This window comes from Urocitellus parryii, chromosome X, assembly GCF_045843805.1.
Source record: "Urocitellus parryii isolate mUroPar1 chromosome X, mUroPar1.hap1, whole genome shotgun sequence".
In the NCBI taxonomy this organism is placed as follows: domain Eukaryota; kingdom Metazoa; phylum Chordata; class Mammalia; order Rodentia; family Sciuridae; genus Urocitellus; species Urocitellus parryii.
Window position 1 is genome coordinate 34,877,710 of NC_135547.1, and position 25,191 is coordinate 34,902,900.

General features: G+C 36.7%; 1 protein-coding gene and 1 pseudogene across 1 annotated transcript in view; both read left to right on the forward strand.

The window, feature by feature from the left end:
* The first annotated feature begins 937 nt into the window (after window positions 1-937).
* Window positions 938-25,191, forward strand: part of Il13ra2 (interleukin 13 receptor subunit alpha 2) — a 46,892-nt gene continuing 22,638 nt past the window's right edge. The window contains exons 1-9 of the mRNA XM_077793614.1: window positions 938-1,005; window positions 4,171-4,297; window positions 6,619-6,770; window positions 8,281-8,434; window positions 9,127-9,247; window positions 12,275-12,459; window positions 13,363-13,508; window positions 15,047-15,194; window positions 21,406-21,521. Of these exons, the coding sequence (XP_077649740.1) occupies window positions 4,204-4,297; window positions 6,619-6,770; window positions 8,281-8,434; window positions 9,127-9,247; window positions 12,275-12,459; window positions 13,363-13,508; window positions 15,047-15,194; window positions 21,406-21,521 (1,116 nt within the window). The 5' untranslated portion in view covers window positions 938-1,005; window positions 4,171-4,203. The remainder of the gene's footprint in view (window positions 1,006-4,170; window positions 4,298-6,618; window positions 6,771-8,280; window positions 8,435-9,126; window positions 9,248-12,274; window positions 12,460-13,362; window positions 13,509-15,046; window positions 15,195-21,405; window positions 21,522-25,191) is intronic.
* LOC144250816 (peptidyl-prolyl cis-trans isomerase FKBP3 pseudogene) lies at window positions 18,818-19,597 on the forward strand (annotated as a pseudogene).

Genomic DNA, 25,191 nt, shown 5'->3' on the forward strand with positions numbered 1-25,191 from the left:
CAGATAATCTCTCTAAGACCTAGTTTTACATTTTGTAAATATTCAATAACAATTTTATGCATGTTCAGATTTATTAAGAGAATTCAACAAGTTCTTTATAAATTATACAAAGCTCGACAAATGCAAGAAATTATTGTTATTAAGATAAAGATTGGGGCTGGGGATGTGGCTCAAGCGGTAGCGTGCTCGCCTGGGTTCGATCCTCAGCACCACATACAAACAAAGATGTTGTGTCCGCCGAAAACTAGAAAATAAATATTAAAAAGTTCTCTCTCTCTCTCTCTCTCTCTCTCTCTCTCTCTCTCTTTCTCTCTCTCTCTTTAAAAAAAGATAAAGATTAATAAATGCAGAATAATAGGTCAGAAAGGATGGTAGAAATTGGAGATTAATTGTAAGTGCCTAGTTGTCAACAGTAGAATATAAAACCTGAATTGTTAGGAACAAATATGTAGGTTGAAGCTTATTTTCAAGTTTTACTTAGTGACAAAGTTCTCAGAAGCAAACCCTTTAGTATATAGAGTAATCTACTGTTCTCAAAGCACTTTCACATACTTAATCTTTAAGACACCCCATGCCAGGCTTGTATCATTACCTCCATTTTATACATGCAAATTGAGATGTAATTTGCTTCGAAGCATAGCAGCTGAGGCAGTGTGCACCACTGTGCCTTTGATTATAAGAAGCTCCTCTGCCATAAATCTGTTACTTTATCCAAAGAATAATTAGTCCTGTCAACTTTTGCAACACCTTGCGGTGATTCTAAATTTGCTTTAGATGGCTTTTAGCACCACCCATAACCTCCTCATCTTGTAACTTGTGGTATCTATGTTCTGGCCCTCTGGCTATTTCAGGAACACCTATCTAATTTTTTCAATGTGCTTGGTTATCAAACAAGAAGAAAAATAGTAGAGATTCTAATGAATATCTCTGAAGTGGAGAGGAAAGAAAAGGAGAGCCTGTGATAACTGCTTATGATAATCCAATTCTTGAGAAACCATAGTATTGGTAAGTACCTGGAGTTTCTCCAACAATGCAAGGATTATCTAGCCAATTTTTTTTTTTTTTGGGGGGGGTACTGCTGGGAATGGAACTCAGGGCCTCTCACGTGCTAGGCAAACACTCTACTATGGAGCTATACCTCCCTGACCCAGCTAAGTCCTCTGTGAGGAGATTAATTTACGTGACTTTGAAGAGGTGGGAAAGCAAGGCTGAAAAGAGGAAATTGCTTTAGGTTTGCCATTCCAAAGGACATTGCCATTGGGAAGCTGTCAGCAATAGTGTTTTGTGAAACTGAGTATGTTGAAAATAGAAGTCTACTCTTCATATTTAGCCCCATTTAGTGATGGCCATCAAGGGCTCTGGCACTAGTCTAGATTCAGATCCAAACCTCCTCATTTATGGTGTGTGTGACTTGACAGAAGTTGTTTACCTTCTCTATGTCTCAATTCCTGATCTTTAAGATGAAACTAAAAATTGTGCCATAATGTCCAAGGCTGGCTGAACATTATATAGTGTTGTCTGAGTTAATATGTGTTTAGTGCTTAGCATTGAACAGTTCTTGGGATGCTGTGAATGCTGAATAAATGGCAGAAAGTATTATTATTATTATAGATATTTTGACTGTTGCCATTCAATCTCGTACCTTATGCAAGATTTATCTGGAATAGTATGTGGCAAAAAAAAATATTCAATCCATATATATTGAATTATTCCTGTGCCAGAAGTGTCACGATAATAAATCTGGATGGTCTGGTTGATGGTTTGTGTGGTGACAGCAGATTGAGGAAGGTTGGATGAAGGATGCTTTTGGTAAATTAGGACAGACTCAGGACAAGAAAATTTATTTATTCTTAGTGCAAAGGGATCAAGAGACCTGGTTTTCAGTCCTAGCTCTGCACCATAATTTATGTGAGTTTGGACATCTCTGGTTGTTATTTCCTCATTTTTTTATTAATATTTATTTTTTAGTTGTAGTTGGACACTATGCCTTTATTTTATTTATTTATTTTTATGTGGTGCTGAGGATCGAACCCAGGGCCTTGCACATGCTAGGCGAGCGCTCTACTGCTGAGCCACAACCCCAACTCTATTTCCTCATTTAAAAAAAATAAACAGTTAATACCAGATGAGTGGTTCTTAAGTGTGGACAGGGAGGTATGGAGTATACCAGAAACTTTTCAAATCTCAGATGTCTGCATTTCCTTCCCCATCTGCCCTTTGTCTTCAGGTCTACCTCCCTTGCTCCCTGAGAAGATTCAAGTTTTCCTGGAACCATACAATATATAAAGCCCCTCACTGTACTAGTGACAACCCTAGAACTCAGAAGCCAATGATATAATTTACATGAGCTCATTTGGGAAAGTCTAGGTTTGGACCCTAGATGTAACTCAGGAGCTCCTTTTGTGGATCTTTCTATGAAGGACTCCAGAAGCCATCTTTTCTGTTTCGTATGCTTTAATGTGTTGAGTCGATCCAGGAAATGCTTTTTAATAGTCGTAATCAGATTTCACTAGCCTCTATAAAACAGTAGCAAATGACTTTTTAACTCTCTACTTAGCGTTTATGCTATACATTATGCAGAGCTATGAAAATTTTAAGAACAGCTGGAGAGAGGAGAGAGAGCTTGGTTAGGCTCTCTTTGATAGCATTTTAAGGGAAACTTGACTATATTAGTCCTTACAGAACATGGAAACATTTCTTTGTCCAATTTAATGCCTTGAGCCCAACAGAAACCAGTGTGTTCATCTTAATCTCTGGGAGTAGCTCTGGGGAAGAGCTGTAATCTTTTGGTAACCAAATCTACCTAGTACTTACAGATGAATTAGTGGGCAGCTAGGGACTAGTGAATGGGGAAGGAGGAAATGAGGAGAGGAATATTTGTTGAATCTCAGTAAGAAAAATGGAATCCTCTTGTGCTTTTATGAGGCTTAGAATAAAAAAAAAAACAATAGCATAGTGTTGTTTCAGTCTGATTAGCTAATTGAAGGAAGACTTATTAAACACTGTGGTCCCAGAGGAAAGCTTTTATAACAGTGAGCCAAGCATTTGGGCCCAACATAATAAGGTGAAAGTATACCATGCTGGGAATCATAGATTCTCTGTTGTACATCCAACTCTATTACTAATTTGCTGTATAATCTTGGGCAAGTTTATTAAGTAAGTATTTGTAGGCATGAATCCTTTACATTTTGATCACAGAAACAGTATTCTTCAAGGATAAAAGAATGATTATCTTGTATTCTGTGGCAGTGAAATGTTATACTTTCTAAAAAGAGGTAATAAGGGCTGTGGATATAACTCAGTTGGTAGAGTGCTTGTCTCACATGCTCAAGGCCCTGGGTTCAATCCCCAGCGCCAAAAAAAAAAAAAAAAAAAAAAAAAAAAAAAGGCAATAAGCTTACATTTTCCCTTTAGAAAGCCCATCCTTTCTGTAGGTTGGGTGGACAAGGGGCTGGAGGCAGGAAAGACTGGACAAGGAGATCTTTGATGATAAGATACTCAAGTGAGAAAGTAATAGTGCTAATGGTGTGCAAGGATTTGAGGGAGACTTTCAAGTTACTGATTCAGAAAACTGGGAGGATGGTGATGCTATCTCCTGATCCAGGAGACAAAGGTAAAAGTGGGACAAGTGTGAGAGAAGAAGATGATGATTTAATAGTTATGAAGAAATACAGCAAAATTATCTAAGGCTTTCTCAGTAGTCAGCTTCCAATGGTTTTTTTTTTTTTTCTCAGAAGAGTGTCAGTATGTTTTCTATGTTGCTGGGCAGATGATTGTTATGGAGACTAATGTTGTAACTGCTCCCCTGCCCCATGCACCAATAAAAATGCTCTGGTGGGCCTGACTCCTTCATGATGAAGGCTATTTGAAGTCATCTTAAAATGTCCAAAGCATGTAGAAAGTGTGAATGTGTATGGGTGAGGGGTTGAAGGTCTTCTTGGGTTTGTTTTGCTTTGTTTTTACTCTTATTAGAAAGATGAGACCAGAATTCTCCCATTCTGATTCCACTTGTGACAGACTTGATTATTTCTATTTCCATAGCTCAAGTGGGGCAGATTTCCCAATTCTTGGTAGAAAGCAAACAGAGAGCTCCCAAAAGTATTGTTCATCACATTAATTCACTTTGTTATTTGGAGTAAAGTATTTCAGTTTTGTAATTTTCTTTCCTAGAGAGAAGATTTCAAGATACTAAATCTTAGAGAAATGGCTTTCATTTGTTTGGATCTCAGATGCCTATTTATCTTTTTAATTTGCACAGAATTTAGCTCTACTTTCTCTTCAAGCACAGAAATAAAAGGTAAAACAACAAGTGAAATTGATGTTAGTGGAGTAGTTTTAAAATTAGGAATATTAACTCTTTTCAGTCTACCTTATGGAAGTGCATAACTGGTAGGTGGATTGTTCTTAAAAATTATTTCAGGAAGCCAGGTTTGGTGGCCCACAGTAGTAATCCCAGCTACTCAGGAGGCTAAGACCAGAGGATTACAAATTCCAGGAATCCCTCAGCAACTTAGTGAGGCCCTAAGGAAAATAAGAAATAAACCAGGCATGGTGGTGTATACCTGTAATCCTAGTAGTTGGGAGACTGAGGCAGGAAGATTACCAGTTCAAAGCTAGCCTCGGCAATTTAGTGAGGCCCTGTCTCAAAATAAAAAATGGGCTGGGGTATAGCTCAGTTGGTAGAGTACTTGTCTCGCATGCACAAGGCCCTGGGTTCAATACCCAGCACAAAATAATAGATAAATAATAAATAAATAGATAGATAGATAAATAAAATGGGCTGGGGGTGAGGATCAGTGGTTAAGCACCCCTAGGTTCAATTTCTAGTACCCTCGAAAAATTATCTCGGGAATAACAAAATAAACCAAACAAACAACAACAACAACAAAAGCACTTTCCATACCTCTTGTATAGTCTTTCCTAAAAAAAAAAAAAAAAAAAAAGAAGGTTGGATATCTGAAAACTTATTGCCTGATATTTAACCAACTCAAATCTTTCCTTGATAATTCTCCTTACTTTTATGAAAATTAGATGAATAAGAATATAACAATTTAAAGTGAAATGTAGAAATAATTACAGAACTTTTCAATCATGTTTAATGACAAAGATAATTAGAATAATGCACTTGATGAAGATTTCTAGCCATAAGGATCGAAACAACAGGATTGTCATTTCATCCTCCATAGAGATCTTCTTTATAGGTGCCTGGGAGGGCGGGTCCCAGGTCACATCATAATCTGTGCAACAATTTCTTTCTGTGAATTCATTTCCTCACCTAGATATGGATTATACAGTGAGGAATTAAAATTATAATGTGGCAGAAATGAGAGGAAATAATTACCAAAAAGGCAACATGAGGGCACTATTATGGTGCTACTAGATTTTTTGGGACAACTCTGAAATTTCATTAGGTTGGAGGATTCAATTAACCGGAAAGTGGCAATAAGGTCTGTTCTCCAAATTCTAAGGCACTTATCCATAGAAGACATATTTTATATTTTTCCATTCCTCTTTTTTTGTGTTTGCCACAATATTTTATGTGTATACTAAACACTGAATTAATACTGATTAGTTATTGCTATTAGAGACATTTATGTAATAAAATTCTCCCATCCTAGACCAAGTTCTCATGTACATGACTGGGAAAACTCTATGTTGAATTTTTTTTAAGTTGTAGATGGACACAATATATTTATTTATTTATTTATTTTTACGTGGTGCTGCCGGATGGAACCAGGTGCCTCACATGTGCAAACCAGGTGCTCTACCACTGAGCTGAAGCCCCAGACCTCCACGTTGAATTTTTTATTTCTGTAAAAAAAGTTTCCAGAGAATCAAAGTTACATTTTGGAAAGCAGCTATGCTCATCAATATTCCACTAATGCCACCCACCAAGGTCACATTTTGCTTTTGTGATTTCTCTTTTTTTTAGGGGGGGGGAGGGTTCTGGGGATTGAATTTAGGGACGCTTGGCCACTGAGCCACATCCCCAGCCCTATTTTGTATTTAATTTACAGACAGGGTCTCACTGAGTTGCTTAGCACCTTTTTCTGAGGCTGGCTTTGAGTTCACGATCCTCCCATCTCAGTCTCCCAAGCCGCTGGGATTACAATCATGTGCCATTGCGCCTGGCACTTACGTGATTTGTTAAAAGAGAGAACAACGATGTAGCAGTAATCTAGATTGAGATATAAGTTATATAACATAAAACTCACCTTTTTCAAAAGTACTATTTAGTAGTTTTTAGTACATTCACAAAGTTATGAAACAACTACCACTATCAAATTATGTTCTCTGCTCCCTGTAGCCTCTGACAACCACTCATCTACTATGTCTATGGATTTTCCCATTCTAAATATTTTATATGAATAGAATTATAGAATATGTGGTCTTTTGTGACTGGCTTTTTTCGCTTAGCAAAATATAAATTCTTCCATGTTGCAGCATATGTTAGCACTTCACTCCTTTTTGTGGCTAAATAATATCCTCATTGCATAGATGTACTGTATTTTGTCTATCTATTTATCATTGATGGACATTTAGAGATAATCTGTATTTACTAATCTTTGTCATAAAATACAAAGAAAAAGTTAAAATATTTTATTGATTTTATTTTAGTTAATCCTCCTCAGGATTTTGTGATAGTGGATCCTGGATATTTAGGTTATCTTTATTTACAATGGCAACCTCCACTGGCTCTGGAAAATTCTAAGGAATGCACAATAGAATACAAATTACAGTACAGAAACATCAATAGCGAAAGATGGAAAGTAAGTAAAGCATGTACTTACAATATTAGAGTTATCATTAGATATTTACTTGTGATTCTTCTGACTACTGTGTCTACTCTAATTCTCATATTGCAATAGTTCTAATTAGTATAAAACAAACTACCATGTCTGTGTATATCTCCTATCTATCCTGCTAAATATGTTTTCACCCCATCTACTGTTAAGACTACCACTGGAGGTACAGGAAAAAAGATACTTGGTCCCATGGAATATGAACTGGAAAAGCACTTGTTTCACCATACTTTATAATTACTTATTATTTTAGTCCATTTTCCATTGCTATAATAAAATGCCTGAGGATGGGTGATATATAATGAAAAAAAAGGTTTATTTGGCTCATAGTGGTGGAGGCTGAAGGTCTAAGATTGTGTGGCCCATTTGTTCAGTCTCTGTTGAGGGACTGAAGGCTGATGGCATTACAGTGGAAGCATGTGTGAAAGGGAGGGATCACATGGTGAGATAGGAAGCCAGAGAGTGAGAAGGGACCAGTCTTAACGTTTTATAATATGACACTCTTATAGGAATTAATTGGCATCCTAAGAGAATTACATTATTTTCTTCTGAGGGCAGTGCCCCCAATAACCTAATCACCTTTTGCTACACTCTGCCTTTTAAAGGTTCCACCACCTCCCAACATTGTCACACTGAGGACCAAGCTTCAAACACATGAACCCCTGGGGGATACACTCAGACCATATTTATCCATAGTACTTATAGATTTAGACATGGGTTTTATATATGCTACTGTATTATGGGTTTTTTTCTCTGTAGGAGTCAAGCAACTTGACTCCAAGTTGTGCCCCACCAAACACAACTTGGTTCTTTGCATGTATTATAGTAAGTTCTTAATGAAAGTTGATTGAATTATGAACTATTTACTTCCTTGGCAATCACGTTCATTTGAAAATTCCTGTGGTAGAAAGCATCCTGTTACTTCCATAATTCAGCTAGGTAGTTTCAAGGGACAATTCAAATAAACACTTATTTAGCAATTTTTTGTACTAGCCACTCTGTAAGATATCAGGAATATAAGAATTAAATAATATATGATTCTCATCCTCCAAGAGCTTACAATTTGTCCATCTTTCTTCAGCTACCTCCAGGATTTTACTTTATGTGATTCCTGAAGGCTTCATATTATATTGGAAGGGTCAAGGGTCAAATCATTTGCCATGTAATGTACATATGGTATGTGAAAATCCTGAAATTGGTTCCAAGCTGGTTACATAGAACCTTTTTTCTCTTCCAGAAGTTTTTGTTTTTGTTTTGAATTAGATGCTAAGATTCAAATAATCTTATCAAACAATATGATATACAGAGGTGATTCCTGATGCAAATATTTCTGGAGCAACAGAGCAGATAATCACCAGGAGTATCTTAGATGTTGGGAACTTTCCAGGGTATCAATAACCTCTCAGTTTTATTAGTGTGGTTCACTATACCATGGCTGTTTCTAAGTTTGACTTTGTCTTGTCTTTTTATCAAACAGACCATCATTACTAAGAACCTGTATTATAAAGATGGGTTTGATCTTAACCAAGGGATTGAAGCAAAGATACGCACACTTTTGTCAAGGCAATGCACAAATGGATCAGAAGTTCAAAGTTCATGGTCAGAAGCTACTTACTGGACATCAGAACAAGGTTAAAACAAGGCTCCCTTTTTACATTTAATGTTAGCAAAACAATCTATGTAGGGAATATCTTCCTTAAATCTTGGGCACCAGAACGTATATACGATAGATCCAGTGACAGTGTGCCACAAAATAGAATCATTCTTAGTAGCGAGTGACATGCCTTTTTGAATTATTTAATTCAGTAAAGATGTTTGACAAAAACCTATATGTTGCTGGGTGTTGGTGGCACACGCCTGTAATCCCAGCAGCTCAGGAGGCTGAAGCAGGAGGATTGCGAGTTCAAAGTCAACCTCAGCAAAAGCGAGATGCTAAGCAACTCAATGAGACCCTGTCTCTAAATAAAATACAAAATAGGGCTGGGGATGAGGCTCAGTGGTTGAGTGCCCCTGAGTTCAATCCCTGGTACCCCCCCCAAAAAAAAACCCTAAATCTTAATACATTAATACAATCGCCAGTATAGGGGTCGTGTTAGTAAATGTGTATTTGCTCAACTCCTCACAGCATCATAGAATTAGCAATTTAATATTTTGGCATCTGTTAGTGTCAGTGAGTTCCAATAACTTCCTCTCAAAATATTCCCATTATGTTGATTGCTAAATGAAGTAGTGAGGCCAAAGGAAGTAAAATAAAATTTCACTTGAATTTGCAAATGATTCATTATCATGTCTTTGAAGTATTCATAGTTCATTCATTTCTTAGGAACTCTGGAAACTAAAATTCAGGACATGGTTTGTGTATATTACAACTGGCAATATTTAATCTGTTCTTGGAAACCTGGCGTAGGTGCACATTTGGATACCAATTACACCTTGTTTTATTGGTAAGTATTTTTATAGTTGGAATTCCATGTTAGGAAAATATCTACCAAATCAGTCCACAATATGTTTTACTATATTTCCACTAAATTAAGTTCACTGTATTTATCAGATTTGTATTTCTGATGGTGTTGATTATAATTACTTGGAATTTTTGCCTGGCGCGGTGGCACATACCTGTAATCCCTGTGGCTCAAGAGGATGAGGCAGGAGGATCGCGAGTTCAAAGCCAACCTCAGCAAAAGTGAGGTGCTGAGCAACACAGTGAGACCCTGTCTCTAAATAAAATACAAAATAATAGGGCTGGGGATGTGGCTCAGTGCAGTGCCCCTGAGTTCAATCCTCAGTACCTCCCCGCTAAAAAATTACTTGGGGTTTTCAATGGGAGTAAGTGGGTTTTGGCTGCAGATTCTATAAAGCATTCTATGAGTGAGATCATAGAATGTTGTTTTTATACTTGATTAAATTGTGTATCCTTTAGATAGATAGAGCTATAATCTAAAACATTTGGGTGTATTTTGTATTCTCGCCTTTTTATTTTACTCTTTTTTTTTGGAGGGGGGTACCAGGGATTGAACTTAACCATTGAGCTACATCCCCAGCCCTTTTTTATATTTAGAGACAGGGTCTTACTGAGGTTCTTAGTGCCTCACTAAGTTGCTGGCTTTGAACTCATGATCCTTCTGCCTCAGCCTCCTAAGACACTGGGTTTATAGGCATGCACCACCACTCCCTGTATTCTTACCCCTTTAAAAATTAGTTATTAAATAGTATCCATTTTCTGGCTCCTTACCTTTGTTAACTGTCACTGAGGCTTTTAAACTTAAAGCCATCTTAACTCATTCTGTTTCCTTCTTTCCTTGTTTCTTTCATAGTAGCACAATCCCAGGTACTGATATTCCTTTGCAAAGTTGCACATCTACTTTTCATTCCCCATCTCTATCATAAGAAGCTCACTTTAGTCTCCCCTAATTTTACATCTGGATGACTGTCATAGCCTCCCAAATGATGATGGCTCTGCTTCCAATCCCTCCCCTTCCAGTCTGACTCCTTGCTGTTCGTTCTGCACACTGTAGCAAGCTTTATCTTCTTACATGGCCATTTTTATATGCCACCCCTGTGTTCAAAAACCTCTGGGAGCTACAGATTGCCCCCACGGTGAATTCTAGCCTGCTCTTCAAGTCTCTGCTTCCTTTTGTCACTGCCTTTCCAATAGTACTTTCTATTATCACCAATGCGAATGTACCACTCCATTTAGATCCATCTCTACATTGTTTTCTCACCTGTGTTTATGCCCTTTTATGCCTATATATGTGTTGCCATCTGGGATGCCCTCTGGCTCTCTCTTTTACCAACTCCTATTCATCCTTCAAAACCTGTCTACTCTCCAATTTCATGGACCTTTTACTGATCATGTCAACTTCTGTTCAGGTTTTTTTTTCTCTGAAGTATTACTTTTTATAGCTCTCAATTATTTATTGTTTAGATGGTATTTAAAATTGTACATGTGTGCTTTGTCTCTTCAACTTTTTGGAGTTGGCGGGCATAAATTATTTCTTATATTTCTTTTGACCATTTCTGGAGTGCTAATAGCACTACATATTAAATAAATGAATGAAACAAATGATAGCATTGGTAAATTGGTAGGTAAGTACCAGAACTTATGCATTTACTAAATAAAATAAAAATTAAGAGAGGACACAGTGCTGCAGTTTGTGAGCTTTAGGTTCAAATTATCATGACATCTTTCTTTAGAAAACTGTATGCATGACTAGGTATAAATTATTAATACTCCTGAGAACTAGATTCTAATCTCTGCTCTGGCATCATTTAACTTGTTGGCCTTGGGTGCATAATTTCCCCCTTTGGGGGCCTCAGTTTCCTCACCTAGAAGTGGATGGGTAACTTTTGAAGGTCTAAATTATTTGTTCTTAATTCAACAAATATTAAGCATCTACTAAGTTCCAAGATAAAAGTATGAATAAGACAAAGGAACTACTCTCTTGAATGCAATGGATCATGTTCAATGCAAATTTAACCTCACTTAGTGGAATGGGGGGAATAAATACTAACATTTTAGAGAGTGGGGAAAAGTGGGTGGCCTGGGCTTCTCCACTGGCACAAAGTAAGTCTGTAAAAAGTCAAGTCTTCCAAACTCTAATCAGGTGAACTAACCATAAGACTACAATTTTGCAAACTCTGCCTGAAGTCAATATTTGGCATAAAATTAATTTAGTAGAGTCAAGCTCTTTTCACTATCATCAGCTTCTATCTTGGCCCAATTTCAAAACAGACTTTGACTGCTTTTAAAGCAAATGTTACATTTTGCATTGCAAGCTATTTTTTTAGGAAGATAAACCAGGCATTTATTGCTTTAGAAATCAGTATGGAACTGCCCACTCCTAATTCCCATTAACAGTATTACTGGAATGAGGTTAACTTAAAATGACATTTCTTGTTTAGGAGAATGGGAAAATTAGACATGTACTTGCCAAAAAACTTCTCCTTTTCTTCCCCCCACCCACAGTTGACTTTCTGAGATTTATATCTTAATGTGTTTTGTATACTCAGAGGATTTTCATTCATTTTATTAAAAAAACAATATTTTGTAAGTCTACTTTTTGATGTGCTTTCTTTCACAATAATTTTCCCAGTAAAATATTAAAAAGGCAGCATCATGCATGATGATTTATATAAACCTTAGGATTTCTTAGTAGGAATTTTATTCTTTGATTCTCAAATCCTGTTGGTGAGTCAACATGATGTAATTACATGAGTAAGAATCCTTGTTTCATCTTTGAGATTGTGTGCAGACTACTATCAGATTGTAAGCTCCATGAAATTATAGTCTATGTCTGCTTTCCCTACTATTGAATCCTTAGTACTTGTAGCATGCAGCATATACTAGGTGTTAAATATTTTGTTATTAAATTTTTTTTTATTCACACGATTTTTTAAGATAATTGAAAATGAAGCACCATGACACTAGCAGGTACTGTTAAACACAATTCTTGCAATACTTCTTTTTACAGGTATGAGGGCTTGGAACATACATCACAGTGTGTTGATTATATCAAGTCTAATGGAGTAAATGTTGGATGCACTTTTCCCTCTTTGGAGTCATCAGACTATAAAGATTTCTTTGTCTGTGTTAATGGATCATCAGAATCCAAGCCTATCAGATCCAGCTATTACATTTTCCAACTTCAAAATATAGGTGATATAAACAAACAACTTCAAATTCTTCTTCTTTGTTTTTTTTTTTTTTCCCAACCACTTGAGGGAGAGAGAGATAGAGGCAGACAGAGAATGAGAGAAAGAGAGATGAAGAGACTCATGGAAGTGCAAAGCCAGAAAAATCAAGGCAGTCTAGTGTATGAGGAAATATGGAAAACAGGAAATGGAATGAAGTATACAGCATCATTTTCATTTAGAAATCTTAATTTATTTCCCAGCATCAAAGAATTTGCATATGGTACTTTGTTCAGTGTGAGTGACAGAGTAATTATGGAATCTCTTATTCCCAGGCCATGATATGCAAATGGTTGGCTATTTTCTGTTCTAACAGTGAAAAGAGTGACAGGTTCTAGGGTCAGTAGGTTTGAATGTTGAATCAACCACTTTCTAGTTGTGCAACTTTGGGTAAGTTTCTTAACATGTGTTTCAATTCCCATATTAGTAAAATGAAAATAATAGGTGACTACCTCATAGATTTAATGTGAGACATGAATGAGATCATGTTGCAGCATCCCTGTTACACTGTCTGATTGTCATAAGCACAACATAAGGGGTTAGTATTTAGTACGAGTTGTGGTAGTAATGGTTGCGGTTATTGTTTTTTAAGCTACAAACTGGGAAAATTATCAGAATGGTTTGGATCTTCTAACTTTTCTCTTGGGTTTAAATATTTATCAGCATAAGATGTATTAAAAAATGAGTTCCAAAATAGCCAAGTTTCTCAATAAACTCATTTTGATTGGCAAGTGATTATGATTTTAATTCATATCATAGGCAATAAATAATCTTGAGCCACTTCCTTTAACCCTGGATGTCCCCACCTTTGGATAAGGTTCTAATTTTAACAACCTCCATGTTAAAATGGTTTCCTTCTGCTTTTCAGTTAAACCTTTGCCACCAGACTATCTTAATCTTACTGTGAAGAATATATTTGAAATTAACCTGAAATGGAGCACACCTAAAGGACCCATTCCAGCTAAGTGTTTCATTTATGAAGTTGTGCTCACAGGAGATGAAACTTCCTGGATGGTAAGAACATTGAATTTATTTAGGAAAGTCAAAACATAGCATTTTTTACATAAATTAGGACACTTGAGAACACAAATCATTTACTAGTCACAAAAAGAATGAAACATGACATGTATCTTAGTTTAATTTCCAGAAACTCAAATCTAGTGGACAAAAGAAAGATGTTTCCAGTCTGAAAGCATAATCAGTCATACTGATTTTAAAACAATATTGGATTTTGGAGATAATCTAGTCACTTGTTTCCAATTTTTATCAATAAATGAAAGTTACCAAGGGACTAAAATGGATTGTGAAGAGGCCTCAGGTAAAAATAAACAAACAAAAAAACCCAACACAGACCAAAAAAAAAACCAATTATTTTTGGGGGGACCAGGGATTGAACTCTGAGGAGCTTAACCAATGAGCCACATCCCCAGCCTTTTTAATATTTTGTTTAGAGATAATGTCTTGCCAAGTTGCTGAGGCTGGCTTTGAACTCATATCCTCCTGCCCCAGAGTGTGTCACCATGCCCAGCACAAAAACAATTCTTGAGGAAAAACCATGAGGTCAAAATTAGAATATGGCACTACTCCAAGGGACTGGTTTAACCAGGGAAGAGGGGCTTAGCACAGGGGAAGTAGGGAAGAGTTCTAAGACAAACTACCAAACAGCATCAACAATGTGGTATTTGTTGTTTAACCCCACATTGTTATATGCTAATTTTATTCATGGTTTCCAATTTAGAGAGTGGTGGGAAAAAGTAAGCCACTAATTCTAATTAATTCATTTCGTATACAGAGGAGAAAACTAGTTGTTGAATTGACTTACAGGTCCCAGAGAGGTGAATTGACTTCACAATCAAATTACACAGCTAGAACTGTAATCAAGATCTGATTCCCAGTTGACTTAATCTACACTACATTATGATAAGTTACAACAAATGAAAAACTGTTATTTTGGATGGGAAAAGCTTTCAGCTCTTAGAAATGCAAAATTGAAGTAATTACTTTAGTGGGTTTTTTTTCCCTATGAAATCACCCAATTTGAGATATTCTTGTATCTGCAATGATAGTTTCATGTCAATCCAAGTACTATTACACATGTCTTATGGAGTAACAACAAGAGGAAAAAAACCCACCTTTATGTATATGAACTCTATAGTTTCCATAGAAACCACATTTACATGATGGTTCTGTCTTTTGGAAACTCAGTGGATGTAGCATCTTCCAGTTTATAGGAACAGGAAGATTTCACACTAGTCTATTTTAATGGGCATTACAAACACCAAGGAATTTTGCCCTCTCATACATGCTGTCTTTATCATCACTTTAGCAAAAAATTAAAATATAGATAAGGAAGGGAAGAAAAAAAAAGATTGAAAAAACCCCCACCATACAGAGAGATAATCACTTCTAGGATTATACCTTTCTATTCTTTCGATGCATATATTTTCTTTAAAAATAAAAGCCAAACCCACATTGAAAATGACAGATGGAATTTCTTTAATTGAAATTAGATCAAATAATGACATCTCATTTTTTTTCCCCTTGGCTTTTAGACCACCACAATTGAAAATGAAATCCGCATCCCGAGAACATCAAATGAAAGCCAACAACTCTGCTTTTTAATAAGAAGCAAAGTGAATATTTATTGCTCAGAAGATGGACTTTGGAGTGAGTGGAGTGACGAAGAATGCTGGATAGTAGGTATGAGCTAAAATGACAGTAACTAATTAACTGTAGCTGTTTGCTAGCAAATTAATTTTCTCTCAATGTATTTTGCAATTATGGAGAGCAATGTCTCCTGCGTAGTCTATCAATGGAGAAGAAAAGTTAGCAAACACCTCAACCAAACACAGATTTCTTGAAAGTCTAATATTCATGTAGAAATAGAAGTCTTGTTATGCACGATCCTGTTATTTTTTGGTACTGGGGATTGAACTCAGAGGCATTCGACCACTGAGCCACATCCCCAACCCTATTTTGTATTTTATTTAGAGACAGGGTCTCATTGAGTTGCTTAGTGCCTTGCATTTGCTGAGGCTGGCTTTGAACTCAGGATCCTCCTGCCTTAGCCTCCCTAGCATCTGGGATTACAGGCATGTGCCACTGTGCCCAGCAACAATCTTGTTTTTTTGACTGTTGGTAAAGAGAATATATTTATCATCACTATAGCAAAAAAATTAAAATATACGTAAGGAAGGGAAGAAAAAATTATTTTTTGTCAGGGGAGGGCAGGAGACTATAGTAATCAGTATTTTCTTATGCTTTCAGATTTCAAGAGAACAGAAATCTTAAAGTAAGGCTAGGTCTATGCCTAAGAGATATTTTTCTAACAAGAAGTTATGATTGGGGCTGGGGATGTGGCTCAAGCGGTAGCACGCTTGCCTGGCATGCTTGTGGCCCGGGTTTGATCCTCAGCACCACATACCAACAAAGATGTTGTGTCTGCCGAAAACTAAAAAATAAATACTAAAATTCTCAAAAAAAAAAGAAGTTATGATTTGTAAAATACATATTCTAGTCATCTACAATACTAATTTAAAATGACACGAACATTCAAATTATATAGCAGTATAAAAGAAAAAGCCTAGAAAGTGAAGCAAAATATGGTAGTGCTTCAGAATATATTAGCTTTATTAGTAGAAATTGCTAATAATGATTCAAAATTGAAAGAGATCAACTCAGCATTGCTCTTCCAGGAACATAAATATTGATGCAGCTATAAATACATATACAGATATGCTGGCCTTTCTATATAAATCATACTTTTTGTTTGTTTTTGGTACTGAGATTGAACCCATGTGTGTTTAACCACTGAGCCGCATCCCTAGCCCCCCCCCCCTTTTTTTTTAAATTAGAGACAGGGTCTCACTGAGTTGCTGAGGGCCTCGATAAATTGCTGAATCTGGCTTTGAATTTGAGATCCTCCTGCCTCAGCCTCCGGAGACTCTGGGATTACAGGTGTGCACCACCACACTTGGCCCATGCATCTCCTTTCATGTGGTCCTTCTATAGTGGAATCTCTGACTATTGTCTCTCTGTGAATATAGTGATATTATTGTTCCTTTTCATTCGTCAAACTTATTAAGCAGTTATTGTGTGTCAGATTCTTTTCAACCATTTAATGTCCAGCCGTAAAGAAATCCGTACATTAATGGAATTTACATTTTATTCCCAAGTTGGGGAAACAGGCAATAAACAAAGAAGTCAAATACATAATCACTAAGGGTCATAGAGAAAAAATAAGCAGGACAGGGTAGAACTCAGTTAACCAAGAGTTATATACAGAATCCGAAAGAACATAGTTGTAGTTGGACACAATACCTTTATTTTATATTTTATTAGCTGTTGATGGACCTTTATTGATTTATATGTGGTGCTGAGAATCAAACCCAGTGCCTCACACATGCTAGGCAAGCACTCTGCCACTGAGCCACAACCCCAGCCCCTATTTATTTATTTTTAAATATTTATGTTTTAGTTATAGTTGGACACAATATATTTTATTTTTTTATGTGGTACTGAGGATCAAACCCAGGGCCTCACGCATGCTAGGCAAGTGCTCTACCTCTGAGCCACAACCCCAGCCCCGAATTTAATTTATTTATCTTTATGTGGTGCTGAGGATCAAATTCAGGGCCTTGCTCATACTAGATGAGTGCTCTACCGCTGAGCCACAGCCCCAACACCAGAAAGAACATTTTTGATCTTACATTTTTCATTTTTTGCCATGGCTGTTAGAAATCTGGAGACTCTGTAATGTTATGTTTGATGACATCTTGTCATTAGTCAGTGCATTGTATAAAGTGAATATGGCAAGTTTTTAACCAGATCCTTCAAATATACATCCTTTTGTGTGGTTTATACACAATCTTATCAGTGATATTTATTTATTTATTTTGGGGAGAATACCAGGGATTGGACCTAGGTGTACTCAGCCACTGAGCCATATCCCCAACCATTTTTTGTATTTTATTTTGAGACAGGGTCTTGTTAAATTACTAAGGGTCCCTCTAAATTGCCGAGGCTGGCTTTAAACCTGCGATCTTTTTGCCTCAGCCTCCCGAGCCGCTGGGATTACAGTCATGCACCAAGGAACCTGGCTTAGTAGAATTTCAATGAAATTAGCAACAAATAATTTGTTGAGTATCATGTTGTCTCAGTTGTTTTTTTTTAAGAGAGAGTGAGAGAGAGAGAGAGAGAGAGAATTTTTTAATATTTATTTTTTAGTTCTCGGCGGACACAACATCTTTGTTGGTATGTGGTGCTGAGGATCCAACCCGGGCCGCACGCATGCCAGACGAGCGCACTACCGCCTGAGCCACATCTCCAGCCCTGTCTTAGTTCTTTAGAATTTTGTTTGTTTGTTTGTTTTTGGTACTTGGGATTGAACTTAAGAACACTGTACCTCTAAGCTACATCCCCAGACATTTTTATATTTTATTTTGAGACAGGGTCACATCAAGTTGCCCAGACTGGCCTTGAACTTGATTTAACATGGTGTATATTACTCCAAAACAAGTGGGAGATTCTAGTTGGGAAAGGACAAACTGTTTCCTTTTGAGTTTGTCTAGTGATTTCTTGCTATTCAGAACCATTAAAACCTCATTTCTAAAATAATAAAACAGAAAAGAAAAACCTTGGCTTTCCCTGTAGTCTCTAAAATGTGAGATAATGTTAAAAAAAAAAGTACAAATGTAATCTTGAACCTGGCATTGTGGCCTGTGCTTGTAGCTTGTAAGAAGTTGGAGACTAGCCTCACTATATTGTGAGACACCTTCTCATTTAAAAAAGAAGGAGAAGGAGAAGGAGAAGAAGAAGAAGAAGAAGGAGAAAGATGACCTTGAAAGATTAGCTCCAAAAGCAGAGGCATGGGGAGGGAGGCTATTTGCAGGCAGTGCAGTAACCATCTGTACAAGAAGGACTTTAACAAGTTTTGGTAGAGCCACAGTTCACAGTCATTTCTTTTCTTTCTTTCTTTTTTTTTTTTTTAAGTTGTTGATGGACCTTTATTTTTATTTATTTATATGTGGTGCTGAAAATTGAATCCAGGGCCTCACACATGCTAGGCAAGTGCTCTACCCCTGGGCCACAACCCCAGCCCTCACAGTCATTTCTTTCTTTTTTTTTTACTTTTTTTGGTTCCAGGGATTGAACTCTGGGGCACTGAACCATTGAGCCACATCCCCAGCTCTATTTTGTATTTTTATTTAGAGACAAGGTCTCACGAAGTTGCTTAGCACCTCACTTTTGCTGAGACTGGTTTTGAACTTACGATCCTCCTGCCTCAGCCTCCCCAGCCCCTGGGATTACAGGCATGCACCACTATGTCTGGCTCACAGTCATTTCTTGAAGAGCATAATTTACTAGGAAACACTGAAATTGTAGCCAAACAGCTAATAAGGGCATTTAGTTACAGTCTATTACCATCTTTTTGAAAGTAAGCATTTTAGTGATGCCAAAAGTATAAGTGTTCCAGCGAGTGAAAAATGTGAAGCTTAACTCAAAAGAAAGCAAGTATGAAAGAGACTCCAGATGAGGGGCCACCCAAATTCACAGAATCTGTTCTAAAACAGGGAGATAGCCAGGTGTGGTGGCACAGGCCGATAATCCCAGTGACTCGGGAGGCTGGGTCAGAAGGATCTCAAGTTCCAGGCCAGCCTCAGTAAATTTGGAGAGACCCTGTGTCAAAAAGCTGGAGATGTGGCTTAATGGAATCATGGCCCTGGGTGCAATCTCTAGTATCTGCCCCTCTCCTCCACACACATACACATACACACAAGGGGTGGGGAATAAAACCAACTTTTCTGAAAAAGGGAGATGTTCATTGTTGGTACACTAGAACACTACAGGAAAGGACTGTTGTTGATACTAATATTCAAATCAGTCCAAAGAAAAAGAAAAATGTCAAGCCTTCAAGTTTTAAGGTTGGAATAGTCCAAGTTATCAGAGGATGAGATAAATTACTTCTGGCTATGAGTAAAGAACAAAAGGCTATACTGGAGATTGAATCAGAATGGGTTTATGAAAAGAAAGAACAGTCTGATGCCCAGATTCTACCAAATGCAAAACTAATTTCTAAAGTAGAATCACTGAATGATGATTGAAATAGCAGCATTTCAGATCTAAAGACAGCAACAGTGATAAAACTTGGCCCTAAAATTTATAAAGCTAATTAGAACTTGTTACTTTCATAAAGGAAGGGTCACCAGAAAATTTAAGGAGTTAAAATTTGTTTACTAGATCCCAACTTTTGAGAAATGTAATCCCTTATAAATTCCTGAAGTGTAAAATATTTTACTATAGCTTTGTAAAATATTGATTAAGAAGAACTGTTTTTCTTTTACCTCATGCTGTGAGCTAAGAGGCTGAATAAAAATTTATCTGCTGTTAAAAAAAGACTAGCTCCATTCCTCATGCACACATATATTTTTATTGAAGATGAGCTCCTGCTCCTTACAGCATCAGGTGATATAAGTAAACATTTGATTTGCTGAGAGTTAAAAGATTTAGAGAACATATTTGTTTAATCACTTGACTAATATTTTATCCTATTTACTTATTTAATACTGGAGATTGAACACCAGGGCATTCTACCACTGAGCTCAATTCCCATCCCTTATTATTTTTTATTTTAAATTTTGAGACAGGTTCTCACTAGGTTTCCTGGGCTGTCCTCAAACTTTCAATCCTTATGCTTCAGCTTTCTGGGTTGCTGGAATTATAGGCATGCACAACCATGCCCAGTGCTATTTTTAAATGAAAATTCACAAGGTCAAATTTTAAACAGAATCATATCAGGAAATGCACTTAGGGTAGTTATTTTTCTGATTGAAATTAAAAGAAGTCACAGTTCAGGGGCTAGGGGACGGTGCTCAGTGATAGAGTAACTGCCTAGCATGCCAAGGTTCCGGGTTCTATCTTCGATACTAGCCAGAAAAAAGTCACAGCTCAATAAAGTAATTGTTCTTTTTTTTTTAAATTATTATTTATTTATTTATTTATTTTTATTGTTGGTCGTTCAAAACATTACATAGTTCTTAATACATCATATTTCACAATTTGATTCAAGTGGGTTATGAACTCCCAATTATACCCCATATACAGATTGCTGAATCACATCAGTTACCCTTCCATTGATTGACAAATTACCTTTCTAGTGTCTGATGTATTCTGCTGTCTGTCCTATTCTCTACTATCCCCCCTCCCCTCCCCTCCCCTCCCCTTTTCTCTCTCTACCCCTTCTACTGTAAATCATTTCTTCGATTTGTATTATCTTGTCTTACCCCTCCTTTCCTCTTATATGTCCTTATGTATAACCCTGAGGATCGCCTTCCATTTCCATGCAATTTCCCTTCTCACTCCCTTTCCCTCCCACCTCTCATCCCTGTTTAATGTACATCTTCAGATTATGCTAAGTGAAGCTAGTCAATCTTTAAAAAACAAATACCAAATGACCCCTTTGATATAAGGGGAGTAAACAAGGACAGGGTAGGGACGAAGAGCTTGAGAAAGTAATTGTTCTGTATAAACAAGTAGTTCACAAATGAATGGAATGATATATACTGAAATACCACTGTGGCATCTACACACTGACAAACACAGCAGGGGCTGCCGGGTTGCAAGGTGTAATGCAGTTCTTCACCATTAACTAGAACTTTATTTATAAAATAATTTGATTTCAAAAATTAGTTATAAGGGGCTGGGGTTGTGGCTGGGGCTGGGGTTGTGGCTCAGAGGTAGAGCGCTCGCCTAGCACATGCGAGGCCCTGGGTTCCATCCTCAGCACCACATAAAAATAAGTAAATAAAATAAAGGTATTGTGTCCAACAACAACTAAAAAAAGAAAGGAATGTTAAAAAAAATTAGATATAAGCCTCTAACAGTCTCCCTTTTGTGTGATTTTTAATCCTAGATGGCGTATGGACAAAAACTATGGTATTTTTTGTGATACCATTTATTTTTGTTTCATTTTTTATTTTATTAATAACTTGTCTGCTCTTGTATAAACACAAAGCTGTACTGAAAAAGGTAAGTTGTGTAACATTATAATGTTTAGATTGAGACAGTAGATAACAAAAAAAAGTCCTTTGTTTTTAACTGGTGGGCCTACGTTTTATAACTTTGCCTCCTCACTGTGGGTATACAATTAATGCTGATTAGATTATGATGTCTTCAGAAAAATACAGTAATTCCAAAAATTGACCTAAAAGGCTACATTTTGGAATTTGGTGTGAGTGTTAGTTTTATCAAAATAAGAGAATCATGTTTAGAATATGAAATACTATTTACTTCTAGATTAGTGAACATTGAAAGAGTTACAGGGAAAACAAAGGATTGGGAGAAAGTAGAGTGATGGAAAATGGTCATAGAGTGAAGTACACTACTAGTGTGGGTCTAGGTAGGAGACGTGTCAAAATGATAAAACATGCAGCCTGCCCTTGGAACTCATGCACTAGTAGGGGGAGGCAAAATCCATGCAAAAACATAACCTGTGATACTACTTTTTTTTTTTTTTTTTTTGGTACTGAGGATTAAACCCAGGGGTACTTTACTAATGGGTTCTATCTTCAGTCCTTTTTGGCGGGGAGAGAGAGGGCACCAGGGATTGAACTCAGAGGCACTTGACCACTGAGTTTTTGTTTTTTTTTTTTTTTTAGTTGTAGATGGACACAATACCTTTATTTTGTTTATTTATTTTTTTATGTGGTGCTGAGGATAGAACCCAGTGCCTCACACGTTAGGCGAGTGCTCTACCACTGAGCCACAACCTCAGTCCCCTATTTTTTATTTTCTTTAGAGACAGAGTCTCATTGAGTTGCTTAGCCAGTCTTTAAATTGCTGAGGCTGGCTTTGAACTCACGAACCTCCTGCGTCAGCCTCCTGAGCCACTGGGATTACAGGCCACCACGCCTGTCTTCAGTCCTTTTTTTTTACTATTTTATTTTACTTTATTTTTTTATTTTGAGACAGGGTCTAAGTTGTAGAGGTTCTTTGCTAAATTGCTAAGAACTTGCAATCTTCTTGCCTCAGACTCCCTAGTTGCTGGGATTACAGGTGTGAGCCACCAGGCCCCGTCTCTGAGATGATTTTAAATAATTGCTATTTGAGTTGGACTGATAATGTTATAAAATTTCAGAAGAGGAGGGGATCACTATGGGTTAGTGGGCTTTAAGGAGAAGTTGTAAATTGAAGGGAAAAAATCTTAATACTATGAGTGTGCATGAAATGCTTCACTTTGCTGAATGCTTTGTTTTTTTTTCTCTGAATTATTGAGGATTGATTAATAACAGAGCTCTTTCTAAATTTCAGATTTTTCTCACAAAAAAAGAAGCTTTTTCTCGTCAAGAGACACTATGCTAACTTATCAATTTCTAGTTATATGGCTGAAGGTTAAAACGAGTTTTATTAAATGGAACTTCAAATGTTGATTACATCTTACTGTAAAACTTTGTTGCATCTAAATAAATTTTAAAGTACTGAAACCCTCAGCTAGTGGTAAATTTACTGGATTTTATGAAGTTTTTGTTTTCCTCATAAATCTGTAGTGATAGTGATGCACATAGAGAAGTCAAGGGATAGGCGAAATTTCTATTCAATGATGTATTAATAAAGTGATGTGATTTTCCAACTTGCCCAGAGTCTGGAGATATTACAGAGTTTTGAAAAATGAGGGTTTTTTTTTTGTTGTTGTTTGTTTGTTTTTGTTGTTTGTTTGTTGTTTTTTTTTTTTTTTTTACTTGTTGTTTTAAATTGCACTCTGGACAAAAGTATTCACCATTAATAAGATCATTTGGCTTTAAAAGTAACTTGAGAAGAGGACCAGTTGGAAGCAAAAAGTTTTAAATATATTCATAGTCCTAAGTATGTGCTTCATATTTCATGAAAGAAAAAAGTGGGAAGAATGCAGTGCTTTAAGGCTGAAAATAAAGAAATGACTAGGGATCATATTTGAGAAATTCAGAGGTCATAAACTACAAGGAAAAGCTTGGGAATTTCCCATACTAAGAGCAGACAGCCTTTCCTAATTTCAGACAGTGTGGGGGTTTTTTGTTTGTGTTTTATTTTGGTTTGGTTCAAGGACCAAAAGGCAAAAGCCTGTGAAATCGGTAAGAATCCTTTTAAAAGTATACACAAACTTCAAAGTCTACCTCAGTGTAGACTACTGAGGTGTAGACAGTTGCTTTAAAATTTAGGGAATAATGGACTACAGATTACAATCAAGAGCCAGGTTTGGGGGCTAGGATTGTAGCTCAGTGGTAAAGCACTTGCCTAGGATGTGTGAGGCACTGGGTTTGATCTTCAGTACCACATTAGAAAATAAATAAATAAATAAATAAATAAATAAATAAATAAATAAAATGAAGGTATTGTGTCCATCTACAACCAAAAAAAAAAAAAGAGACGGGTTTTAGTTTGGACTATTTTCTATTTAATATTATTCAGAGTAGAGTAGGCATCACCTGGGAGCTTATTAAAAACTCTCCAACCAAGATTTACTCAGCAATCTGCATTTTAACTACATCCTCCAGTGATTCATTTGCACATTCCACTTGAAAAACATGGATATATAATAGTATTTTAGAATGAAAATTGCTAAAATAATTTAATGGAGAGATAAGCTCGTAAGCAGGGCAACAATTGTGAATATCATTGCCATTGATCATCTCTAAAAGGGAAAAATAACTAAAATGGAAATGTAAACCACAATATTATTTTTTTAACTACTACTTGTAATCAATGATATAATGCACCACTCTTTCTGTAAGTAGACCTGTCATTATTAAACATTAAAACCCCTATGGTAATATGAATTAAGGTATGACAATTGCTGTTAAATCAGGGCTTGCCAAAATTGTTGTTAGTATGCTTAGGGAATATTGGGGAGGAGAAAGGGATGTGGAGGAGAGAGGTCAAGGTCAAGCAGGGAAATAGCAGGCAACTCCATTCTGGGGTGCTGAGTGGGTTTTCGAGAGCTAGTATTGTAATTCTCCTGTTTAGGGCATGCATAACAGGCCCTTCTCATCAAAGAATTTCTGGAGTGACCGCTATAATCCTGGAAGTCCCAAACAGCATTGCTCTCAACAAATTGGATGTGAGAATCAATATCCATTGAATCTTAGAAAAGGTTCCCTGGATTTCCTGACCTGCTATCCTGTGTAGGTTTACTAACCTTACAATAATGTGAACCCAAACTTAATGAAGTTGAATTTTGTGAACTGCCTTTTATATTGCATTATGATGGAATTTTAAGAAATTGAATTTTTCCCAAATGCTAGGTACACAGACAGTGCCCTAGGTCATAGTCCTAAGTCATCTGTCTTCTGCACCTGGGGCTGCTTCAGTCCTTCACTTGGTACCCTTCTCCTAGGACCTCCCAGATCCATCAACTAAAGTATAACACCTATCACAGCAGGAGGAGTCCATCAGAACCTTACTCCAGGGCTGAGGTGAGCAAGGATAGTTTCATGGGTTATGTGTCCTGTGTAATTACAAAGGACCCCATGGTTGGAATAGCCCCAAACATGGTTTAATGATTTGCCATGTTGAAATTCTTAATAATGTTTGAAGAGAAGGCCCCATTTTGCTTTCTCTACTCTGCCTTGCTAATTATGTAGCCACCCCTGAGAGCATCAGTTCTGATTAGACTGTTTAGACTATACCATTAAAATGTGAACATCACCCATAATTTTTATATTGA